The following is a 24,551-nucleotide window of genomic DNA, read 5'->3' as shown; positions in this document are numbered from 1 at the left end:
ACTTCATGATAGTCACAGTGTTCGATGTTGAACAGACGCAGAGATATAAAATTGAGACACACACATGCCACATTGTGCTATTAAATGTACAAAAGTTACCTTTTGGTCTTGGTCGTTTGTATGATGCTTCGGAAGCAAAAATAAATACACAAAGAATAATTGAAATATAAATATGGGCTATATTCAAAGTTTGGTCCATTATATGTCTGTCATTCTTTATGAAACTTCAATGAAAGAAAAAAGAATGATCATTTAAGTAATAAAAGAGCATTACATAAATTTCAAAGATTTGCATAGATCTAAACTGTAATGAAATTATCAGGAGGTATACAAAAGCAACAAGGTCCATAGCATTATAAGTTTGAAATCAAAATCTGACAATTCAAATTTAAACAAATTGCTAAATGCATAATTCACAACAGTCACGACTTGTGTGAGTTATTATGAAATGTGAAGAGTCAGAAATACTCTGACAATAAAACAGAGAGGGGAAATAAATCATTCGCATAAAAGCCACAATCAACGATGAATTCTATAAAACCATATATCATTTATAAAACTTTTCCTCACATGGAGACAATAGAAATATTATGGTGAAATATGAAATATTGCTATCAAAGAAATTGATTTGATACATTATATGCCAAAACAAGAGCTCTACATGTAAATCACATTAACATGAAATCTTCAAATAACAATTCCAAATCACCACGAGTAACTGCATGTTAAATCGGGCGTGAAATATGAATTCAATGTACAAATGCAGCTCTACTATGGGATGAACAATTATAGATTTGACTTTCCATGCACAAGTAATATACTACCAAGGCTAGATTGAATCAACAGCTGTATAAAAGGTGATGACTTTGTGATGGAAAGAAGAGAAAAGGCAACAAATGTGACACTTGGGATGTAAAGTTGCTTACTTCTTTGACACTATACACATTCCTGTTCACACATCTGTTGTCAAACTTTTGAATAAGTTTTCTCTTGTGATCTAAAGTGACCAGGGGCATATCACAGTTAGAATCGCACTGTAAACAAGACTACAAATACAAAATTGAAGTCTCAAATAACTTCTCAATGTATAAAATCTTGTTACAAGCGATTAAGCCTTTTCTACAAGTTTACTAAAAAAAAGAAACCTATGAACACAAACTACAGTGCAGAGGCTACACAATTTGGGACATAATCATACTTGACACAAAAATGTTACAACTTGAAAACAATTTTGTTTTCATCCATGTCCCATAACTTGGCAATAGTGTGTGAATACAGCCTGTACATGTCAAAAGAATAAATCCATACCTCTATATCTTACTTCGCAGCATGTATTAGAAGGTCATAAAGAAAGTCTACTCATCCCTCCTACATTACCTTTTTCGAGTTGGCATAACGAAAACATTCTTGGCATACGGAAGAAAACGCTAAATATACAAGTGAATAACATCCAAATCAGCAGTGGTTAAGGTTGTTGATAACAGCCTCATCTAGGTGTATGTGTCTATTCATAAAAGCCAACTTGAAATTATTGAAGATACTGGGAGAATGAGCTGAAAGAACAAATCTGACTTCAAATCTATCATGGTTCAGGTATATCTCAATGAACGCTCTCCATTTCATGATTAAACCAAGAAATAGAAACAGTAGTATAGTAGCACAGAAGAAAACAGTTGATGAGCCCATGTTGAGAACAACAGATTGAGACCAGGAAGCAACAAGAGTTCTAGATTCCAGTTGATACAGGTGCTCTTTTACTTCTTGGCAAGAGACTATCATTATTTTATGGCAAGAAACCTTGAATGCAGATACACTTTGAATCTTAGGGTCATCATCTCTTAAAACAATCAATATCCTTTCTTTAATTATATAGAGCAATCAATAACTTAGTACAGACAGAGTATGGAGTATTTAAGAGATGAGATGGCATTGGGTATGATAAACAGCCTATCAAAGGTGAAAAGTACAAGAACAAATAATTGTGTCTACATATATCACAGACTGGTCTCTGGACAATGCAAACATCATCGTCCTTGCAGTATAATCTCAATAAATAATATATAAGTCCATGTTCTAATCTTTGGAGCAACAAGGTCTACATTCAAACATAGTCAATGCCACCAAGATGAACAATACAATAAAAATTATAAAATAAAATAAAACTTGAGACTGGGTTACATGGTCATTATCTTTGATGGTCTTCAAAGACGGTTTGAATTCAAAATCATTCAAAATTGATTCAACTTTACTCATTTAATGAATAGCACTTGCCAAACTTTTTAAAAATGTTTTCTTTCATATCTTTTATACAAAATGTACACCACTGACGAGTGATGAATAATTTTTATCATATCCCATGAAATGATAAAATTCATTTTCAAATTAAATCAAAGACAATTTGCCAACTCAAGTCATGGAATAAGCTTCCTGAAGACAATAAAAAAAAATTCTGAAACTTAAAAAAGAAAAACAACTCAAAACATTTCTGTTCAATTCTTAATTTCTTTCTAAATTCTTTGAGCACTTCTCAGCATGGATTCAGCAAAATATGGCCAGAATTCAAAAGGTTGTTTTCAAAACCATCGGTTTTAAACATTTCTTTTCAATTCTTCTTAATTTCTTTCCAATTTCTTTAATAAAAGTACTTGAAGCACTTCTCAGAGTGGATTGGGCGCAATATAAGTCCAATCATTATTATAGATAATCCACTCTACCGTACATGTACAATCATGTAGCATTTCACTACTAAAAGCAATATCAAATTACATCCAACCATGATTCATAGAAATCATGAAAAAAGGATTGTACATGTAAATTAACAGTGACGTACCTTCAAATGGCTGCCAAAATAACAGAGTATCCTGGTGCGTAGAACCCATGGCTACAATCACGATGATCAGTAAAAGAGTGTGAGGTACAGGCAAATTGGCAATATGATTAATTAATTTCAAGATTATTCCAGTCTCTTTCAGACAATGTGAACAAAAAAAAAACAACCGCAAGAACTTCACTGTCATGTAGTATCCTGATCGGATTTATCTGCACAGCTCTTCAGGAAAAAGAAGACAAGTACAACAGCAAGCGCAAGAACGTTGAGGAGAACAATTGAATTCATCATGAAGTGATAAGTTTTGAAATCTTGATGAAAATGGATTCAAACTCAGTGTTCAAGACGAATCAACTCTCAGAAGCAAAAGAATAGGCGCAGAAGAATACACAGCTTTTAGTAGTTGTAAAAGAGTGGGCCCGATGATCGAAGACAACAAAAACTCTGCACACTCCGGGTCAGGATTCAGTCAGTGTTTATAAGGTTCTCACATCTGGTAACCTTTAAAGCCTTTACAGAGAATCACCTCATTGGACAGAGTTTCCAAGTCCAAGAACACTCTGAAGTCTGAATCACAGAGTAAATAGTCCATGTTTCATTCATCTCTCAAGGATTTCATGCCTTTTTCACAAACATCAAATACAAAGAATCCTTGTAAACAGAAATGTATCACAACTCTAAAGGGCCATTAGGTACAGATATCACCATTCTACAACATTGTCCCATTGCCTTTGGTCGCTTATCAAGCGTTGGAGGTGTCCTCAATTTGATTTCATAAATATCGAGCATGACGGCGACACTTAACTTGCCAAATCAAATTTTCCAGTTTCATCTGCTTTCCAAAGTTGGCACTGTTAGAAAATCAAGATCAAGTTGTGTCATGGTGTAAAAACTAAGGACCCTTGGGCCTGTCCTGTAGTCCAAGGCCGATCATCAGAACTTTGAACTTTATCGGTGTAACAACTTCTTCAAAGAAAATTCTCCCACAGCAATGATGCCACGAATCAAAGACTCCTAAAACCAAACCATCAACAGCATTTAAGAAAAAAAAATTGTTCCAATTTGAAGACCAGAGTAAAAGGTGTGAGTCAATGCAGTAGTGGTAATTGGTCACGACAAATGAAACTCACTTTTAAAGCAGAATGCCATGTCCAGCATAAATCACAACTAGAAATTAGCAATGAATGTGCGTATAGACACGTAAGCAGACTCCACCTCGTGGGTGATACTACTTCATTCTAATAATAACCCTTGATATATTTAAAGGACTACTTGTTTTTACCTGCTGATACAAAAACAAAATGATAAAAAAAACCATAGTAACCTGACAGCCCCCCCCCCCCCCCCCCCCCCCGATGAATTAGTATCCCAATACCCCCCCAAAAAAAAAATTTATGGTGGAGGCTTAAAATGTTATGAAGAAATAAAATATTCTTTTAATCATTCATCACCCTTTAATATCATTTTTTACAAAGCTCAAATGGAATTGTCTTTTCAATTCATCAGTCTATGTTTACTCTCAACACAATGCTATCAGGAATATTCGGTTCCATACAAAAAGCTTTGTCAAACTCTGTCTGCATTTGTTTTACAACCTCAAGTACCTAATATTCAAACAAATGAGGTTGGCTCTACACTGTGCACAGTACGCATGGCCTTCATTCATGAGCTGACTGATTGATGCTTTAATACATGGAGTGTATGATGATGTATTGGTTGCGTGTCTACAACCTACATTTGAGAGTTCTGAGTTATATTCTGTCCGTTCGCCTGCAGCAAGCACAATATCAACTCTGCTTCAAAATAGCCTGCACAACTGTAATTCTGGTTTTGTGAGGGTATAGACCTATAAAGTTTTAAACATACCCTGGAAGCTAAAGAGCTCTGTGTAGAATTAACCTTTTGAACACATAACTTTCCTCTATACTTGTACATATTTTGGAAAATCTGGTACTCTACAAAACTTGCTTTTCAAATTTAGTTTTTAATGGAGAGGCATTTAAAAGCATAAATATATATTGGGTTCATTTATTTGGCATCATTTTCATATCAAAGGTGTAATCACCGGTTTAAAAACACATAATACGTGGAATACAAATATAGTGATAATCATGTCTAAAATTATGAGGTATAACCACATGTTGCTACATGTGGCAAACTTCTGGCCAGCTTTTGGCATGTCAAGAACGATTTTAAAATAAGGGCATAAAATTTGATTGTGTTTTATAAGTTTATTTAAATTCAATGTGGTTTGGGAAAATTAGTACACCATAAATGAGATCAGCTGCCCCCATAATAAGCGTTTGATAATAAACAAGCCTCAGAAGTGCAACAAAAATTAGTTTTTTGCTGTCAGAATCTGCCACTCACCCCTACTTGTAACTTTGGTTTTCTTCGCAGTCCGTTCTTTGGTGGTAATTGTCTCTTTCTTCATGGTTGTAGTATGTAAATATTCCAAATTAGATCCAGAAAGATTTGCAGTATGTCACATTTCCTCACAATAACAAATTAATGGTGGTGTCGACGATATTATCTAGGCACTACCAGTATGTTTTCAAACTGCCAACTGGACGAAGCCCTTTCTCAGAGTACACTTGATAGGTTATCACAGGGCACCTATTAAACCAATGTAGTGTTTCAGACAAAGGGATAGGTGCTTCAAGCTCAAGAAATAAACCCAGATGAAACATACAGTATGCGGAGACCCTCAGAAAACCTTACTCATTTGGTCGAGGGCCATTTTGACCTAATGATGACTATAGTTCTTAAACCGCAAAGATCCACAGCTGTGGACGTCAAGCGAATGAGATGTACAGAAGGATCTCTCTGGCGAATCAGTGTGAGTCAACCCCTTGGACAGTCAGTCGGTCCTGTTTGATGAGAAACTTCCTAACTGTCAGACCATGACACACGCCAATTGAAGACTTGACAATTAATCAATGTGAATCCAAATGCTCAAGACACCACTAGTGCCAAGCTGTTCTTTTCTATGACATTTCAAGACGCCTTTGTGCAGAACCTTTGATCAGGTATCCAGTGGACTTTATTGAAATGGTGTCCGAGATCCTCATCTGACAATTTACCCTCATGCAAATGTCCTCATATCTCCCCTTTTCACCACAGCAAACTGTCAATTCAATGGGATCTTGATCACTGTACAACATTTATCAGATTTGTCAAGTGCAACTTCTTCATCACCACATCATTCAAAATACTTTCTAGTCCAAGTGGTAGGTATCCACAATTTCTAGCCAAGTGACTTCTGTTGAACCTTCCTCCTTCTGAACTGATTTAATACATGCAAACTCTGCTCATCTCTATACTGAGTGTGTGACAAGATCAGGAATATCACGCAGGATGGTACATCCAGGCTACAATAGCATTATCTCAGAATTCCAAAGAAATGCAAAAGCTGCTTCATTTTTTCTTTTACCCTGAAAAGGGTGTCTTCATCCTCTTATAGTTTCAACAAAAGCAACAGGATTTAGCATGTTGCAAAGGCTGAATGGTCAATCAAGGATACTTTGCATAATCCAGAATTACAGAGACCAATGCTGCTTGGCTTGATAGGATTCCTCTATAGACAGTCCTCACAGGTAGCTTGTTCATATCTCAAACGACTCACATGAAATAACTTGCTATTGAAAGCAAGAGAGAGTGAGAGTTGGCCAAATTAAAATGAATAACCACATTTGGATACCAGACTCCCCTTGGCTAGCACACACAGGAAATGCTTAACTCCTTCTTTAATATAGAGCGGAGCATACACATAGTTTGCAGGTGGAGAGAAAAAAGTATTACTTGCCAGGGAGAACTCAAAGTTACGAAAACACAAGTGACATTGACTTATTGTATGACTGTATGAATGAATGATTTTGGGAATGAGGAATGCAACTTCTTATTCTCTATTGTGCTGGGAAATTGTGTCCCTGGAGCAAACATTTACAAATAGATTTTACGTTTGCAGAGAGTCTGAATGGCTGGAGGAATTAGCCTTTGAAGAGAATAGGGTGCTGAAAGGGAGCCGAAGTATTTTTGTGATAAATGTACCTAACTTTGCTTGCCCCGATTTTCTGGCTGAATGGTTGTTTGATGCTAAATGTTTAAACTACAGAGTTGTGTCCGCTTGGGTGAATAGAACTCGTGTTTTGGTTTAACACCAAGTACAATCGTTTCCCTGATTGATACTGATGAGCTTGAGTGTACAACCTAAAACTTGAATGAGAGTTGTATTTATTCAGGGATTACAATCAATAACGCATGGAACACACTCGAGTTATGCCACAAAGCCACTCCCAATTCAATACCAATCATTTGGACAAGTTTCAAATAATTCAAGCGTTTTAGTCCATGACTTTTACTGCTCTTGCTATTGCACTTTTTCTCTAAAAATTCCAATCAACAAATCTTGCAAATTAATATGCATCTGCATGTATACTTGTTGCAGGAAAATGATTGGTTTTCTTCATCTGTTCAGAACCTTAGGAGGAAGAGGGCAGGTTCAGGTAACTTCTTCCGGAATCGTTGGACATCAACGAACGACAACTTATTTAGCTGTAAGCATTACTAAATTCTCATAATTCTTTAATATTTGAAATGTAAACTTTCTGGTATGACTTTTTGACGATCCCACCATGTGGCTTCAGCAGCCAATTGCTTCAAAATGAGTAAGTGCACTTTGATCGACTTTGTACTAACAATTACTCTTTATGTATTTTGAAAAGTGTGTGTTGGGAAGGAGGATTGGGGTGGGGCAGGGGGGGGTTGAAGTGATGATTGGAAATCACTCTAATCGCTATCAATGAACTGATAATTTGGTTGAAGTTCAAAATAACCTCGCAACCATATCACACAAAGTCCCAAACCTGGACACATCAAATATTGACATTAGTTATGGTCATGTTGTACATGTACATTTCGAAAGAGTTCATAATCAACTAGAACCAATCTCTCATTGCGAGAAGATGCAAGTGCTTAATCATTTGCCTTAAATAACATTTCTAATGTTATGAAACATATTTATCAAATGGAAAAGATAATGGGTTATAGTTGATAATGTGCAGAATAAATGCCTCTGATGTACATCTGGCAAGTACACATTTACAGTGGTGCTAAAAAGTTAGTAAACCCGACCAGAAATGAACATATTTCAAAGCATTCATGTTCTGCCATGTTATAGATTTTTTAATGTAAATTCAGGTGATAAAACATGACATTCAATGAAGTTTGTTTCTCTGGGCTCACCCAACATTGTAGATATGTTGTCTACATTCAATACTCAGCATGAAGGAGTGCATTTTGAAGTAGATTCAAAAACTTTCTAGCACCACATATCAATTAACCAAGTTTAAACTAAATCATTTTAGCCTTAACCAGAGCTGAAAGTAATTCAGTTTCTTGTATTCTAGAAAGAATCCTCTGTGATTTCTTGACAATCGATTGAGATTCGTCAGAGACCCAATTAAAGAGGATTGTTTGTTGTGTGACATCACAGTCCTGCTGTGTTTATGATATTGACTGTGCCCAATTATCCCCCAGGTGCACAACATGTGGGCTATTGCTCTACTCATATACCGGTACTCTAGACTTTCTAAATCGATAAGCGCAAACCCTAGTAAAATGGGTAAATTGCCAATTCGTCTATTGCCAACTCGTCCACTCACCACATGGTCTAATTTCATTTTAGTCTAATGCCATTCCGTCCATCAACATTTCGTCTAACAACCATTTGGTCCAATCATCATTCTGTCTGTGACCATTTGCCTCATAACCAGTTGGTCTAATATCCATTTCATTTTCATTCATTTTCATGCAGAATTCAACACTTAGTATAATTAGACCAAATGGTATATGGACTAAAAAGCTATCAGACCAACTGGTTATTAGACAGAATGGCATTAGACTACCGGTAGACGATGTGGTGAATGGACAATCTAATGGTAGACCAAATTATAGTACACAAGTTGGCAATTGGACAAATTGACAGGAAATTAAGTTAGACTTGGCTTATGAAATAATGTAATACTTTGTTACTGTTTGTATATTAATCACAGCTGCAAACCTGAACAAAAACAATTCAGTATTATAAAAGCTGAAAATCAGTATTTTGGTGAGCCTGAGGAAATCAGTATTTTCTGAGAAATACCATGGGACAACACATAAAACTGGGACTTTAGAAATCAGCATTTTGCATGAAACCACCAGTATTCTCATTTTTCAGTTATAAATAAGGAGGAAGTCCATACTTCATTGCAGCTCAGAAACAAAATTCTATTATCACCAAGAGTGCACTGTACATAACAAATAATTTACTGAGTACATAAAAACACATTTCTTGGTCTATGAATCTCAAGTTTAAAAACAAATTAAACAAGGTCATGCAATTTGAAGGAAAAAAGACTGAAAAAAAAACATGTTTCTGATACAAGCAAAACATCAAGGAGCATAATGGTAGCAGTCAATACAAACTAACCACAAACACAACATGTTATGACACATGGGTGCATGCAACATTATTCACAAGGAGACACGTTTTGTGATTGGGAAAAAATGCATTATACCTGTTCACAACCGAAACCGCACTTAACATTCTAGGTGCCAAAACTAATTTGTCACGTATCCATGCATTTTTAAAAACAACTGCACATTCACAAGCCAAATCTGATTACTGCTTTCAGAAGCTAAGAAAGCTGAGGGAAGTTTTTTTTTTTTGGGGGGGGGGAGGGAGATAGGTCTATAGGAGAAAAGGTGCAAATGGGGGATGGTTACTAGTAAATGTTCACATCTTTTTTTGTTTTCAATATCCTTATCCTTTAAAATAGCACTTTAAATACATTGACTCATCTCATATATTCTATTAAATGGGACCATAATTCTTTTAAATGTGTTGGTAATCCCTATGAAAGTGAATATTGTTTTGCCATTTGAATATTTTTTTCAAAGATATCAGGACATTTCTTAAGAAAAGTCTTCTATTTCACAGTGAAATTGAATGGTTCTAAAAAAAAAGGACAAGGACCTTTTCCACAAGGTAGACAAAAACCTGCCCCATACTACGATATCTTGGAGGAAAAAATGATGAGCTGACTGAAAAAAAGTAAATAAATATACCTGAAATGAGGAATGGGACAAATAATAGGCGTATATGTATATTTGAAGCAATGCAACTATCACATGATTTGAACTTTACTGGATAAAACTGTCAGTTCAAATGTCATGACCAGGACAAACAGAATATTGTTGACTACTGGCCTGTTTAAAAAATAGATTAATATTGTAAAGCATATTAACCCAACATGTTTGAATCTTTCTAATTGTTTGTCTCAAGGTAATATATTTACATACCTCAAAGTGATTGATAGCATATCTGAAAATATCGCAAACATGTTTTATTTGTAAAATTCTGAAAGCGATACTATAGTATCCACCTGAATTATTTTTTAAAGAGTGAAAGATCTAAACTACTATTTGAAAATATCATTTTGTTCCATCTTCCACTTCTGTATTGTTTTTATTTCCTTGTTTAGATTTGAGAAGAAAAAAATGGTGTAAACATATAAAAAAAACGTATGAATTAAGGTTTACAGACACAATCTGCTTGTCTCTTATTGTCTCACATTGTTATCAGTTTTTTTCTGTGGTAATTATTGAAATATTATCAAAAAATTTACGTGAATGTTTGAAAATTAAATCTGATAAGAGTATGTTCTCAAAATACATATTCTTAGTGTATCCAAAAAATTTCATTTGCTGTGGGTTCAAGGGTTTGAGTATAGTAAGTCAGAAGCAATTCATCTATTTCATCTTAATAATGATGTTTTTTAATGCAAAATCAACTTTCTAGGTCAAACAAATTTTCATGTTTTTGTTTAGAGCCCTTAATTTATGTTTTGTTTTATCCTCAAACATGGCAGTAGATGAATAACATGTATGTTGCAAGTATAATTCAATGAAAAATAATGATCTACTGAAATATGGAACATTATATTTCTATATGTAAATGTTTTTATCATTTTGTTTTCTACTTTCAGAAGAATGTACATGATGATATCATTGGCTTCACTCACTAAATTTTTAATCCATTAATTTTTATGATAAACCAGTATGGTGCCAAATATGAAATTTCTTTATTTTCAAATTCATTTGTTAAACTTTTCATTAGAAAATCTAGTTATTATTTGTCTGTATTTATTTCATGTTTGGGATGGGTGAGAAGTCAGAAATATAAAAATACATTTTTTTCAAGATGAAATAGAATAGTTACTATGTATATTATCTCAATCTAACTTGTGTAATGTGTAATATACTTCCAACTTGACCATTGTTTTCAGTCCTCAGAATAATGACATACCTGTAATAATTATCTACTTTTCAAATTTAGGCTAATAAAACCTTTGGTGTTATTTTTTCACTGAATTTATCATATTTTTGCTTGCCTCAAAGAGTAATGAGCAATCTAAACCTGACAGCATTTTTACTCGCATTTAATAGTTACTTAATACCCCAACCCCTTTCAAAAAATATCTATGGTTATTCATTTGTCATTTTCTCACTAAAAACATTTCTTCTTTCTTTACTTTTTTTTCATTTGTACAAAATTTTTACTGAAGTGTCCACATCATCACAATTAGCTGACAAGACTGGACCAAATGTGACTATAGAGGGCACTTTCTATGTATCAAGACTTCAATCATTGAGCTTGTGCAAAGTTTGAATTTTTTTTTTCAAAAGATAGTTTGAAGTATGAGTTCATTATGCTTTATAATTTTGATTTCTTGTAAATGATATTAATGGAAAATCAAGCATCAAAATATCTATGTGGATTGGGTTCCTATGCTTTAAAAATTGCTGCAATAATATACTTAGGAATTTTATCACTTTGAGAAATCAAACTATCTGAACAAAAGACACATAGAAATAAATAGGGATAAAGTATACATAAATTATTGTGATTGCAAACAATTTTGCAAGTAATTGAAGAGTATAAACAAAGTTTGAAATTCAGGAGAAAGAAGGGAGTTTTTAATGGTGGAAATAAACAAAAATAAACAGCACAAAAGGGTAAATGTAAACATCAACTGATGTCTTATTTTTTCAAGTATTTATGTTCGGTTTGTGAAAGCAGAGTTGTCCTATTTATCTGTCTGATAAAAATAAGCTTTCTCAATTTAAGTCAAATTCTCTTCATTTTCTTATTTATAGGAATTGTCAAAATATGAATAAAATAATACTCATGATCCAACTCTGTCATAAATAATTTGTTTAAACGATTCCACAATGAACAACAGGAAGAAAGTTTTGAAACATTTAAAGAAAATGATCAAAATGATGGGAGACCTGACAATTTTTCATGCTATAATTTGAAGCAATTAGCAAGCACATGGGGGGGGGGGTGAATGAATTTTGCAATGGCCAATATCCAAAATATAAAGTGATAATATCACAAGAAACTGAGTGTGATTAAACATTGCAAACTAGCGACTTAATATTTACCAATCTTACCTTCAGTGTGTGTTTGAAAAGGAGAGAGATTTGATTTAAATCAACATTGATATTGAACGAATTATTAAAATCCTTACCTTTAAACGCTGTAAAGCAATAAATCTATGTATAATGTATGTGAGGTCACATTGAAAATGAATAAAGGTTGACCTCATAAAGATCATAAAATTAAAGAATGTCTGAGGACTGAATGTAATAGTCAAGATCTAACTGAGAACATTTAAAAAGTGCAACCATTAGATTTCCAATCTTAGTAGATACATTCATAGTTTTGTATAACATCTCAGAAATAGAATTTCTGTGATCAGTTCAATACATATCATCTTCACAGATTTGTTAAGATTTTGAAGTTGAAGATGTATTTTAAAAGACTTTTCTTTGGTAGCACTTTAGGTTTTTCTAAGACTTTTCTAGTGAAAATCTAAACCTACATTTAAAAGAGGAGATTGAAAGTGGCTTGGTGGGAAACAAAAACATCCCAGGCTCAATAATTTGATTAGTGTACTGTGACAAACACTTTTGGAAAAATTCATTTCATTACCTTTCCTGGACATGGAATATTTTCAAATTTATTTTTGTTTTTGTTCGAAGAAAATTCATAAACATAAATGTCAATTAAACGTTTAATCAATCATACATGTATATACCTATTCTAACTAGATGTTTGAAACAATGTACATACATGTAAAAGCTTGAATATTGAATATCCTTTTGAGCTAACTAAGACTAAATGCAAAGTCTCTTCCAGAAATTCACATGTCGAGTATTAATGTATCGAATGAAAGACTTGATATATGCACACTGTATCCAAATCTTGCGCCTGAGATCTTTTCTTAAAGCCAATCAATCTGTCTGAGCCACCCACAGGCTATCCCTGTCCGCAAGCCAAACCCACGAGATGTGATAGGCATCCCCTGATAGAATATTATTATTAGATCAACCGTTAGAAAGGATAAAAGGAAAAGGGAGAGGTATGTTAAAGTGAGCTTACATGCAAGGTTTGGGGTAGACCGGTAGTGGCTGGGTGATGAACGTAATGCACCAACAGGCGAACGAGCATCCGCAGGCCCCGCCCCACTCGCCGCCGGCGGTGGCGTCACCGCACCCGCGGGCGAGCCGGGCTTCTTCTTACTTTTCTCGGGCACATACATCTGGAACCAGTCGTCCTCGTTGGGCCCGAGTCGGACCAGCTTGACCGACCTCTGATAGATGTTAGAGACGGAGCTTGATAGGTGCTTCGAGCTGGACAGGTTGGTGGTCCGGCTCTTTGGCGCGGCTCGGTCCGTGCTCCTACCCCGGGGCGTTGATGCGCTCTGTATCGGGGTGGGGCTTTCCCGAGCGCCAAAGGCACTCCATGATCTGCGCTTCTCTCTCGATGAGTGCGAAGCCTCCTCTCTCTCTTTTGATTTCTGAAGTATTGCCTCTTTACGTTCCTGAGATGGTAAAAGTTGATAAAAACTGTCACTTTATTTTTATTTTACAGCAGACATCCTGCTCTAACAATTGTACAAAACAACTAAAAATATTCAGAAATTCTTCATATAAAATCATTTAACAATTAAAAACATCACAATCTCCATTAAACATTAAATTTTCAGCTAGGACAATGATTATACATGCATGTATAAATGTTCATCCTACAATACTTCCTCAATCAAATGTTCAACTATCATAAAAGAAACAAGGTATTCCGTAAACTGGAACAAGCTTGAACAAAAGAAGTTATAAAGTGAAAGTAACTCAAGCTAGAGTATATATAGAAACTGTAGTCAGAAGATTGTTAGCATATGAACAATGTTATCTACATTAACAAGTTTGTAATTAAATATCTAATCTGCAAAGCAGAATGTACTATTGAATCTTTAGAGGTATGACCATAGATAGTTTCTTAGTAGCAGAAGCCTTGATCATGTTAATTCTCAAAAAGTTGGCCATAGTTTGTCCTCATGAGCTTGTCCAAGCAAGTTCGACAAATATCTCCAATATTTAAGAGTTGATGCTGTAATGTGTACAGTACTGTAAAAAAAACTAAAAATATCTTTTTTCAGGGTTTACTTTTCACAGTTTGCTGCCAAAATCTGTAACATTGGATAAGCTTTAACACTGAGATGAATGGGATTTTACAGGGCTCCTTTCTTAGTTTCCAGGTTTCTTTTGAGCATTTCAGGAGCTAACTCGCCCCCGACAAGCACCTGTGTAATTTTCCCCTGGTTTTTCATGCACATGGTCATCTTCTAAACTGAATTATAATAAAACCCTGTAAACAGGATAAAAAATAATACAGCGGGATGTGTCATAGAGCTGGGCTCGACTCTAGCTCCGGTCCGACGGTCCCAGACCGGTAAAAATCGCTGTCGAGCCAGTAGATTTTCAGAAATAGCAAGATCTACTGGTCCGACATGACCAGTAAAAAAATATCATTGTCGGGCCAGAAATTTTTCCAAAAAATAGCAAGATTTCTGGGCTTTTTTTTTGGGGGGGGTAACAAGAAAGGACAGCAAAATGAACACACGCTTTTTTTAATGTTTTCTTTTTAATATTTGGGGGGACCAGTAGATTTTAGGTTCGGACCAGTAAAAAATGGAAAAACTGGGTATCTACTGGTCCGACATGAATAGGTTGGACCAGTAGAAAAAGAGTTAGTGTGGAGCCCTGCATAGAGCCTCTGTCTGCCATTTCTGAAAGTGTTTGCTCTTACATCATATAATATGTAACATCAATTCATTTCACCAGAGTGACTAATGAATGAGTCTGAATGTGTCTGAATCGTACCTTGTCTGCCTCTGCCTGTTGTCTCCTACGCTCCTCCACAGCTTGCCGTCTCTGCTCATTCTTGTCCTTGAGAACATCTGATTTCTTCTGTAAGTGTGCCCGTCTGTTGTTTGCGTTTCGTTCTTCTCGCTCCTTCAGTTTGGATGCATCTAACACTGTTGGAAAAATATGAGAAGATAGAATTGTTGTTTGTTTTATATATAGAATCTCTTTCATTTATTGACCCACACAATTACCACCATGATCACCCTCGTCATCACCCTTATCATCACAATCATTATCATGTACATGTACATGATCATCATACTTCTCCTCAACATCAACCCCATCGATCAATCACCATCATCATAATAACAATTAAAACCATCGCCAGTATCATCCCCTTCATAATCATCATCATCGTAACAATCATCGATATAAAAACTATCACCATCATCATCACCACTATGACCTTCGTAATCCTCCTCGTCATCATCATCATCACTATCATCACAATCATCATCACCATCATTGTCATCACCACCATCATCATCACCATCATCATCACCATTACCATCATCATCATCACCACCACCATCATCATCACCACCACCACCATCACCACCACCATCACCATCACCACCACCATCATCACCACTATCATCATCATCTCCATCATCATCATCCCCATCATCATCATCATCACCATCACCATCATCATCATCACCACCATCATCACCATCATCATCACCATCATCATCACCATCATCATCACCATCATCATCACCATCATCACCACCATCATCACCACCATCATCATCATCACCACCACCATCACCATCATCACATCATCACTATCATTACCACCATCATCTTCATCACCATCATCATCATCACCACCATCACCACCATCACCATCATCATCATCAACATCATCATAATATACCTACCAGGTTCTTTCCGTTGCCTTGGCGGTCTGTCATCTGAAGTGTTGGTTGTGTTTAAATCTTCATGTGTAGCGTCTGCTGTTCCTTTGCTTTCTGTCCCATCTGCACAGGGAAATAGAAAAAAAACACTTGTTAAAGTGTACTGAAAAGAACAGAATCAAATGTCATCAGATGTTTGGAAATTCACTATGCAATGTTGTGGTTACATAGTGTTACTGGTAGACATAAATGTAATCATTTTACAGCCATGCAGGCTAATAAGAATAAGGTATTCCTCAAGAATACACTAGATCACATGCACATTCAAGAAAAAAAAAAGAAATACCAGTAAACTTTTTCCAAAACATAAACACGAATACAAGAAAATAAGCACTGGTCGTGCCACAGAAAACTTCACACAAGCGACAGCCACATGCGAATTCTAACTATTTTTTACCTTCATCCCACAGAATTGTCAGTGCATGGACCGTCAGTGCATGCTTGATTCTTGAAAATGACAACAAACACTGCCAGGAACATAATACTCATATTCAACATATTCAGGACAAATGCTACAGTATCTTAGCGTAAAAACAATTACAAGGGTAATTTATAAAAAAAAAGACAAGACAACTTGTCTGACTACTGGTTCAAACCATGATTAAATCACTTCAGAAATAACAGGGGGTAATAAAGCATTATTATAAAAGCGGGTATAGCTCTGCATAAATACATGTATGAAAATATGATTTGAATTATGCATGTATTTGTAATCATTGAGAAGCCGACTTGAGATTGCATTTAAAACACAGCCCATAGAAAGATCTTAATAAATTTACAGAAATATTTCTGAAACGTCCCCAAAGGAATCTCTGGAAAAGTCGTTCTACTCTAATAATCTCCTGTTCACAAGTTTGTGACTTTCCTAAACATGACAGAGCTAAAATAAGAGTAGGGTGTGCCAATGTGAAACATTGTGTGGGAGAGTCTGAGAACATAGATATATTGACATAAGAAAGATCATGTTGGTTATCTCAACGACATCGATGACAAAATGACATTTAAGCAGCATGGCTTGCTGAAAGACTTAATCCATGAAGTAGTTTTACTTCCAAGCTGGGGGACGGAATGATTTTTTTCTCTCTCTCTGATGTGACTATTTCACAATTCCATCGCATAATTGGAAAATTATAAATGTCCCACATCATCAATACCGTTTAACAACTGCATCAGGCCAACAATATTAATGTAATGTCTTTATTCTTACTGTTTACTTCAAACTAACAAAGACAAAAAATCATATACAATAATCCTAATTACTATGAAATATTTTGCAGCAGCAATGTTTTTTTTTCAGATATTTCTCTGCGAAAGCTTTCGTCTGAGAAGAAAATAGTTACTGATGTACTTTGCAAATTAAAATCACGCCATGTGAATCATCACACACTGAATATTTGCTTTGAATCATCTGTGCACCCTCTGAACAAAAGCCAGAGAAATAATAGCCGTAGCAATCAGCTACATGTATATTGTAAAATGAAAAAGCAGAATGACAAAAAAACCTCTATCCCATGCAAATATGAATCAGGAAATTTATAAATGAAAATATAATGCCAAAAAAAATGAATAGAGCCCTATGCCTTGAAACAAGGCTAGAATAATACACCGATGTGTGATTAGAAGACTATGTAATTTGAAGTGAGATCATGTCTCTCACACTAGATGCTAGTTAAAGAAGATGGTGAAATGTTAATTGTTAAACTAAAAACAGAATTATGCATTCATGAACTCATACCTTCAGGTAGATTTGCACACATACATGTACGCAAATGTTGAAGATGCATTAGATTTGCAATTAAGACGACTCATAATTTATGCAATAGGTTACACCTACAGCATGATCTAGAATGACTACCTCTCGGCCCCAAACAGCATTGGTACATATGTACAAGAATTAATCAGTTAGCACATACATGTAATTTACAATCTGCAATGAGAATTGTCTGATCAAAGATCAAGCAATGTGTGAATTATAAATCATGACATTTCTGCGTAACTCCATATCAAATATACAAAATGTCATAATTCAATCTTCTGTAAATCATGAATTTCATCTATTTTGTTTTTTCACTTTGGCATTCCCAGACAACACAAAGTTCCTAAATTTCCCTTTATAAAAAAATCCCCTCAGATAGGAATGCAATCTGTTTGTCAGCCTTAATTTTTTTATTTATGAATAGATGCTATCACTTTCACATACATGTACATCCCAATAAAACAGACAATATAAAACCACCAGTATTCATGAAGAAGAGTGACAGTTATTGGTCAATTTGGCAGAGTGACTGAGGAAATTTTCAATTTAACAATGATAGTTGGAGTCAACATGTACATCGTTGTTTTCATATCACCATGGTAACCACTATAACAAAATTCATCTTCTTTTGTAGCTTTCACTATCTAACAGTCATTTCTAAACATTAAACTTCACGCATGAGCAAGTGTACACGAATGAACAAAATGTCATTATAATATTACAGATCAAATTGGATTGGATTTGGTCACTCATGACTGTTTCACATTATACCCCGGAATTCAAGTCAATGATAAAAATCTAAACTTTCTTAAAGGCACAATCTGAATAGATTATAAGTGGGCCTTCTCTCTGGTTAATACATTACTCATATTAAAAGGAGAACATGCAAAAAGTGACTGATCAAGCATCCATATTTCCGATGGGTAGACAAGGCAGAAGAGTCAACACTCAACAGTCTTCCTGACAAAGTCAGTCTAAACTGTACATTGGTTATCCTGCAAACTGACCAATTTTAATTTCTATTTTTGTCTTATAATGGAAACACTCCATCCCGATCCCCTGTCTAAAATTTGAAGCTTGCGTGTTACCAGTTACCATGGTAACTTGCTAAAATTATTCCATCGATGCGTAAATAGAGGACAATTCTGAAATGAAGGAGCTGGGCAGAAGAAAAAAGTGGGTGATGGGTCATTAGACTGAAGAGCTGGCATCCATCAAAGTCATGCAATATAACGCATGGGAAGATCATAATCAGAATAGACTTTAATATAACACAACTTGGCTGAAAGTGACCACAAAGACAGCCAAGTCAATAATAATGCAAAATCCCCTATATTTTTTTTAATGGAACCCCGCCCCCCTTCCAAAAAAAAAGAAAAGAAAATATGGCAAAACTAAAGGAGAAAGGACCCCCAAAATAACTGAAATGATTGTACTAATGACCAGTAGATATCATAAGCATATAGCTCTTGGAGGCATTATTGTTCATATTTTAATTCTTTAATTTCACCCCCCCCCAAAAAAAAAAAAAAAAAAAAAAAAAAAAAAAAAATGTACTTAATCAAATATTTTTTAGACAACAGGAATGAAAAAAGTGGAATATCAACTGAATTTATATTGAATATGACTAGTACAACTCTATGTATGTCTTCATCAAAACTTTCTGAATTTTATGTACTGCACACATGCATACAAACTAAAAAAATCTTTAATTTCAGAAACCTGCCTTTTATGAACAGTTGTTGGCAAGGTTTTCTAATTTAAAACTAGAGCATATCATATGAATCATATAGTGCCTACTAGCATGATCATGGGAGAAAATGTGTACTCTGTTTTCAAAACAATATGTGTCCTTGCAAGTGTTTGAGTCATCAGTGCCAATACAGGCCATACATGTATAAACTATAAAGCATGGAAGCCGCTGCATTCAACGTTAAGGCACTTATGATAATGTACTCATGGTGCAGAATCTATTCCTCTCATTATTTGAATACTAATTGGTAACAAGGTGTATATTAATTTTGAAGGTCCATAAATGAAGGTGGTAGTACTTGCAGTAAACCCTTTTTTTTAAAGAAAAAAACTACCGGTATACATTTCTGCTAGAATTATGACTGATCTAAATCACACCCAAATTATTCTGAATAGATAAACAGAATCACCCCCCCCCAATAAAATATATATATATATTATTTATGTATACAAATATATATAGCAAACAGATTTTATTCACCCCAACCCACTTTGCTAAATTTTGAAATAAAAAAGAATGGCATACATCTGCATAGCCTTGTCTGTTTTATTTTTAAGTCTGCATGCAGTCACATTATTTTCTCATTTTTGTACTGCACAATTCTGCTACATGTTCAAAAAAAAAGGCAAATTATGACACTGCAAGTTCTGTTAAAGATATTTTCTGTTTATAATTTCTCATTGTCTAGCAAAGGTATCCAAGCGCCTACACTATTCTCGACAAAGGTGTATGCGATGTGCTTTAAAATCTTACCATATATTTTAATAGCAAAAGAGAAAAAAGGAGTACCCTATTTGCAATTTCCTCTTTTCACATGTTAATGTCTTTATCTAGACAACCCTCTCCACTCCTTGTCACAGCTAACAGTATGCACTCAGGAAATGCTGCTACTTTTCGTCAGGAAAACCTGCCATTTTGAATAACTCTCTTTCCCGAACTTCAACCTGTGTTTGTAGTCTGAAACAAAGCCCAAATCTTGTGAATCCTGAATATCATTTCTGCAACTTGATTTTGCTACACTGCTAATTTTGCTTGTTCAGCATTTAGGAAATCCCCATATAAAGTGTTCAGCTATTGCTGAAGATGACATTAAATAATATGTTAACCCTATATAAAGTGAAAAATATTTTATATTTTTATAGCTCTTATATAATTACAAGTCCTGTTGAGAGGAAAGAATTAAACAATAAAATCCCTTTTCACATTTTAATGTGAAATATTAACAAGTCCCATCCATCATTCTTCAGATTCCCCGACATTAATACCAATATCTATCTCACTTCAATTTTTTTCTCGGCACTGACTGGCCTTGAAAAGGCTCCTCTGATCAGGCACTTGAGCATTCTCTCTCTACTGAGTACAACTTTGCTTCACCTGGGTGGACAGTGGCAAATGTAGATAAACGACTTGGGTGAGTGCTGCGGTGGGATTTGAACCCAGGACCTTCAAGTTCAAAGCCTGCAGACTTATCCACTGATCCACAACACCTAGCTCTATTAAAATCAATCACGCCATGACTGAAAAAAAGACCCTGACCAGACTCAATTCAATAAGTTTGGAAACCCAGACTAAGATTTCAAATGCACGAGGCAAGCCCAGACATACATACCCTCGGCACAGAGACAAAGAGTCAAGAGAAATGTGTAGGAGGGATTAAAAGACCCTGGAGTTAAATATTACACTATTCCTGATTTCCTGATATAATATTCTTTTCAATTGTAGCAGCATATTTTTTTTTCTTGCACCGTCAGATGCATCGAGTATGATCAGTTCACAATAATAGTAACAAGAACATAAACTTGTCTCCGCTGTAAATATACCAGAAAGACAATAAGATGGCTGGCAAGGGGATGGCCAATAATGACTTACATACCATTCACCATTACGGCTCTAACAAAAGCACTAGTTAGCAAGGTATTTAACGAAGAACAATAGGTACCCCTTCAGTAAGAGTATTCAAATATAAGCTAAAAACCCTACTTATTTTCTCAATAATATCCCTTTTATATTTTTTTGTAAGTACTTGGAGAGTAGAAATAGAATTTACTGTTTTGGCATAAGCGTTTTGAGCATGTCTAATGGAAAAGCGCTATGTAAATACTTTATGTACAGTGTATGTACATGTATAACCTGGCCCCCTAAAACACGGAATAGGAATAATATTAGCAAAAATATGCGAGCAAATTTTTCATAAAAGTAGTAATCAACAAAATTTAGGGCAGAATTATGAAAGGCCTACATATTGTAAAGATAACCTCCAAACAAATTCTGGAAATTACCAAGGAATATGAATCTGAATATTAGTTTTCCTGCTATCAGAAATGAAGGGGGGAGGTGCCCCGGGGAGGTGTCATAGTGTGGATGGACAATGCAATGAATGGGGCAAGGGCAAGTATATGGGGTTGAATCTATTACACTACCCTGTCAACAAAGGAAAAAAATATTTAAAATTTATAATTACACATTATTATGTACTCTCTTTCAGAAAAAAATAATGAAAACAAAATGTGTTATACACTCATAGAAAATAAATTTTTCTTTAATAGAAATTTCACAAAACACCCAAGTTATTTTGTTGTAATTTTTATGTTTTGTAAGTTAGATATTTGTACAGAGTGCTACATGTACATGCGGGGGTGATGTGCTTCCAAGAAACAGCTATTTACACAAATACTTTAATAAACCCTGACCAGAATGTACCACTGCTCCATTCTGTATCATTTGTTTTACTATGCAAAAGAGTCATTTTGTTTGTATCATGATTTTGTCAAATAATAATAGTAATAGTAGAAATAATAATAATATACTAATAAATTAGGCATATGAATCAAAATCTTAACATCCACTGAGCACAAGAGAACCGTTTGCTGGAAATAATATTTTCCAAACAAATAATAACCTCAACGACACGATACCATCGTCTTCACTACCTCTACGAGAAAAATTCACTCGCAGTGAAAGTGAGTAGCCTCTTACTATCATATCATCATTGCTCCTAGCACATTCTTTAAACTGCTTAGCAGTAAAAACAAATATGGCCATATTATCTTCCTGTCAATCACTTTATTTCCGCCCAGGACCGACCAAGCTCAGTTACGATTGCTCGGAGTAAGCCTTGTTCATACCAGGCGTTGTGAGCGCTGGAGTCAGCAAGGGCAAATCCAGACTATCGAACAATGCAGTTGAAGAAGGGTAACATTAGGTGGTATTATATGAATAGCTGGAGGAATGAGATTGTGCTAGAAAAATGCTACTCATAAGGACATTTGCTTTGGTCATTTCGTAGCTAAAATGATTTAGCTGCATAAGCACTTTTAGCTTTTTGAATGTACATATTTATGTTTGATTGTGCAGTTTATAACTTGTAAGTTCCAGCTACGCCTGTGAATGATCATGGGAGATACAGGCAAGAAACATGTTTGATAATCAATAAATATCAAATTTTAATTCAATTATTAATAATAGAAAAAATATGCTTTAAAGGACAAGTCCACCCCAACAAAAATTTGATTTGAATAAAAAGAGAAAAATTCAACAAGCGTAACACTGAAAATTTCATCAAAATTGGATGTAAAATAATAATGTTATGACATTTTAAAGTTTCGCTTCATTTCACAAAACAGTGATATGCACATCTCGGTCGGTATGCAAATGAGGGAACTAATGACATCACTCACTCACTATTTCTTTTGTATTTTATTATATGAAATATGAAATATTTTGATTTTCTCGTCATTGTCATGTGAAATTAAGTTTCATTCCTCCCTGAACATGTGGAATTCCATTATTTTAACATTTTGTACTTCCGGCAAGGAGGTCCTAATCATCAAATTCGTAAAAATTGAAATATTGTATAATTCAAACAATATAAGACAAAAGAAATAGTGAGTGAGTGACGTCATCAACTCTCTCATTAGGATGTAACAGGCTCGTTCATATACTATTTTGTTAAAAATAAGCAAAACTTTGAAATGTCATAACTTTCTTATTTTACATCCGATTTTGATGAAATTTGAGCATTGTGCTTGTCTGATTTTTCTCTATTGATTCAAATCAACATTTTTCTGAGGTGGACTTGACCTTTAATAATACATGTAGGTGAACAGGAAGACAATAGCAGATATCTTTAAAAAATGAGACTCAGCAAAGGTTTTTTTGAGATATTTCCAGAGTTACGTGGTTCAATGAAACTGCTTTGCGCTCAGATGCACTGAAAAAATATTAGGTATACCATAATGAGATCATGCTATTGAGAGGAGCAGCTTTTCATCTTCAAAACTCCACACAAGCAGTTGAAATCAAATGTGAACAGGGGTCATACAGGGAGCCTCTAATAATACTCCAAGGGACCTGGGATCGGTAAAGAAACTAGATTTTATTTGGTTTTCCCCTCAAAATCATATCGCTGACTTTCCTTGTTTGGTCAGCGAGCTCATGTTTCCCCTCTCCCGGTCGCAGTTTCTGATGAATAATCAATGCAAGGGCCATCGGGGTACGTGACACAAGAAATACGAGCACCGGAGAGATGTACACACCGGCTAGGGCTTATTAGATATTCTTTGAATTACATGTTGACATGGCATGAGTCTATTTCGTGAAATGTATCTCGTGATAAGAAACTGACCATGTAAACAGCTCTATGCATGACATGTTAATTACATTTTCAACCGAGACTATCCCTCTGTAAGTTTACGTTGTAAAAAAGGAAGGATGGAGGGTGCATTTGTTGCTTTCTCACTTGTCCTCAAACTTCAGACAAAAAAACTGGACTATGGGAGTAATACAAAAGATTTAGGGCCTACATTTGATACTGTTTCTTTTCTTTTAAAAAAATTAAAATAAGTCATTGACTGTCCACATAAAAAAATAATCAATAATTACATTGACTTTAAAACACAAAAATCCTGCTGCCTATTTCCACAGAATCAAATAAAAACTAAATTGAGAGCACAAAATTCCATATGTACTGAGGATAAA

At 34.9% G+C, this 24,551-nt stretch overlaps 1 protein-coding gene across 1 annotated transcript in view; it reads right to left on the bottom strand.

Annotated features, from left to right (window-relative positions):
* Positions 1-24,551, bottom strand: part of LOC121413268 (titin homolog) — an 87,801-nt gene that overhangs the window by 16,049 nt on the left and 47,201 nt on the right. The window contains exons 5-8 of the mRNA XM_041606028.1: positions 16,030-16,128; positions 15,101-15,255; positions 13,320-13,761; positions 100-126 (exon numbers count right to left, since the gene is read on the bottom strand). Coding sequence (XP_041461962.1) covers positions 100-126; positions 13,320-13,761; positions 15,101-15,255; positions 16,030-16,128 — 723 coding nt within the window. The remainder of the gene's footprint in view (positions 1-99; positions 127-13,319; positions 13,762-15,100; positions 15,256-16,029; positions 16,129-24,551) is intronic.

This window comes from Lytechinus variegatus, chromosome 4 (assembly GCF_018143015.1).
Source record: "Lytechinus variegatus isolate NC3 chromosome 4, Lvar_3.0, whole genome shotgun sequence".
Taxonomy (NCBI): domain Eukaryota; kingdom Metazoa; phylum Echinodermata; class Echinoidea; order Temnopleuroida; family Toxopneustidae; genus Lytechinus; species Lytechinus variegatus.
This window is presented reverse-complemented; position numbering and strand designations above follow the sequence as displayed.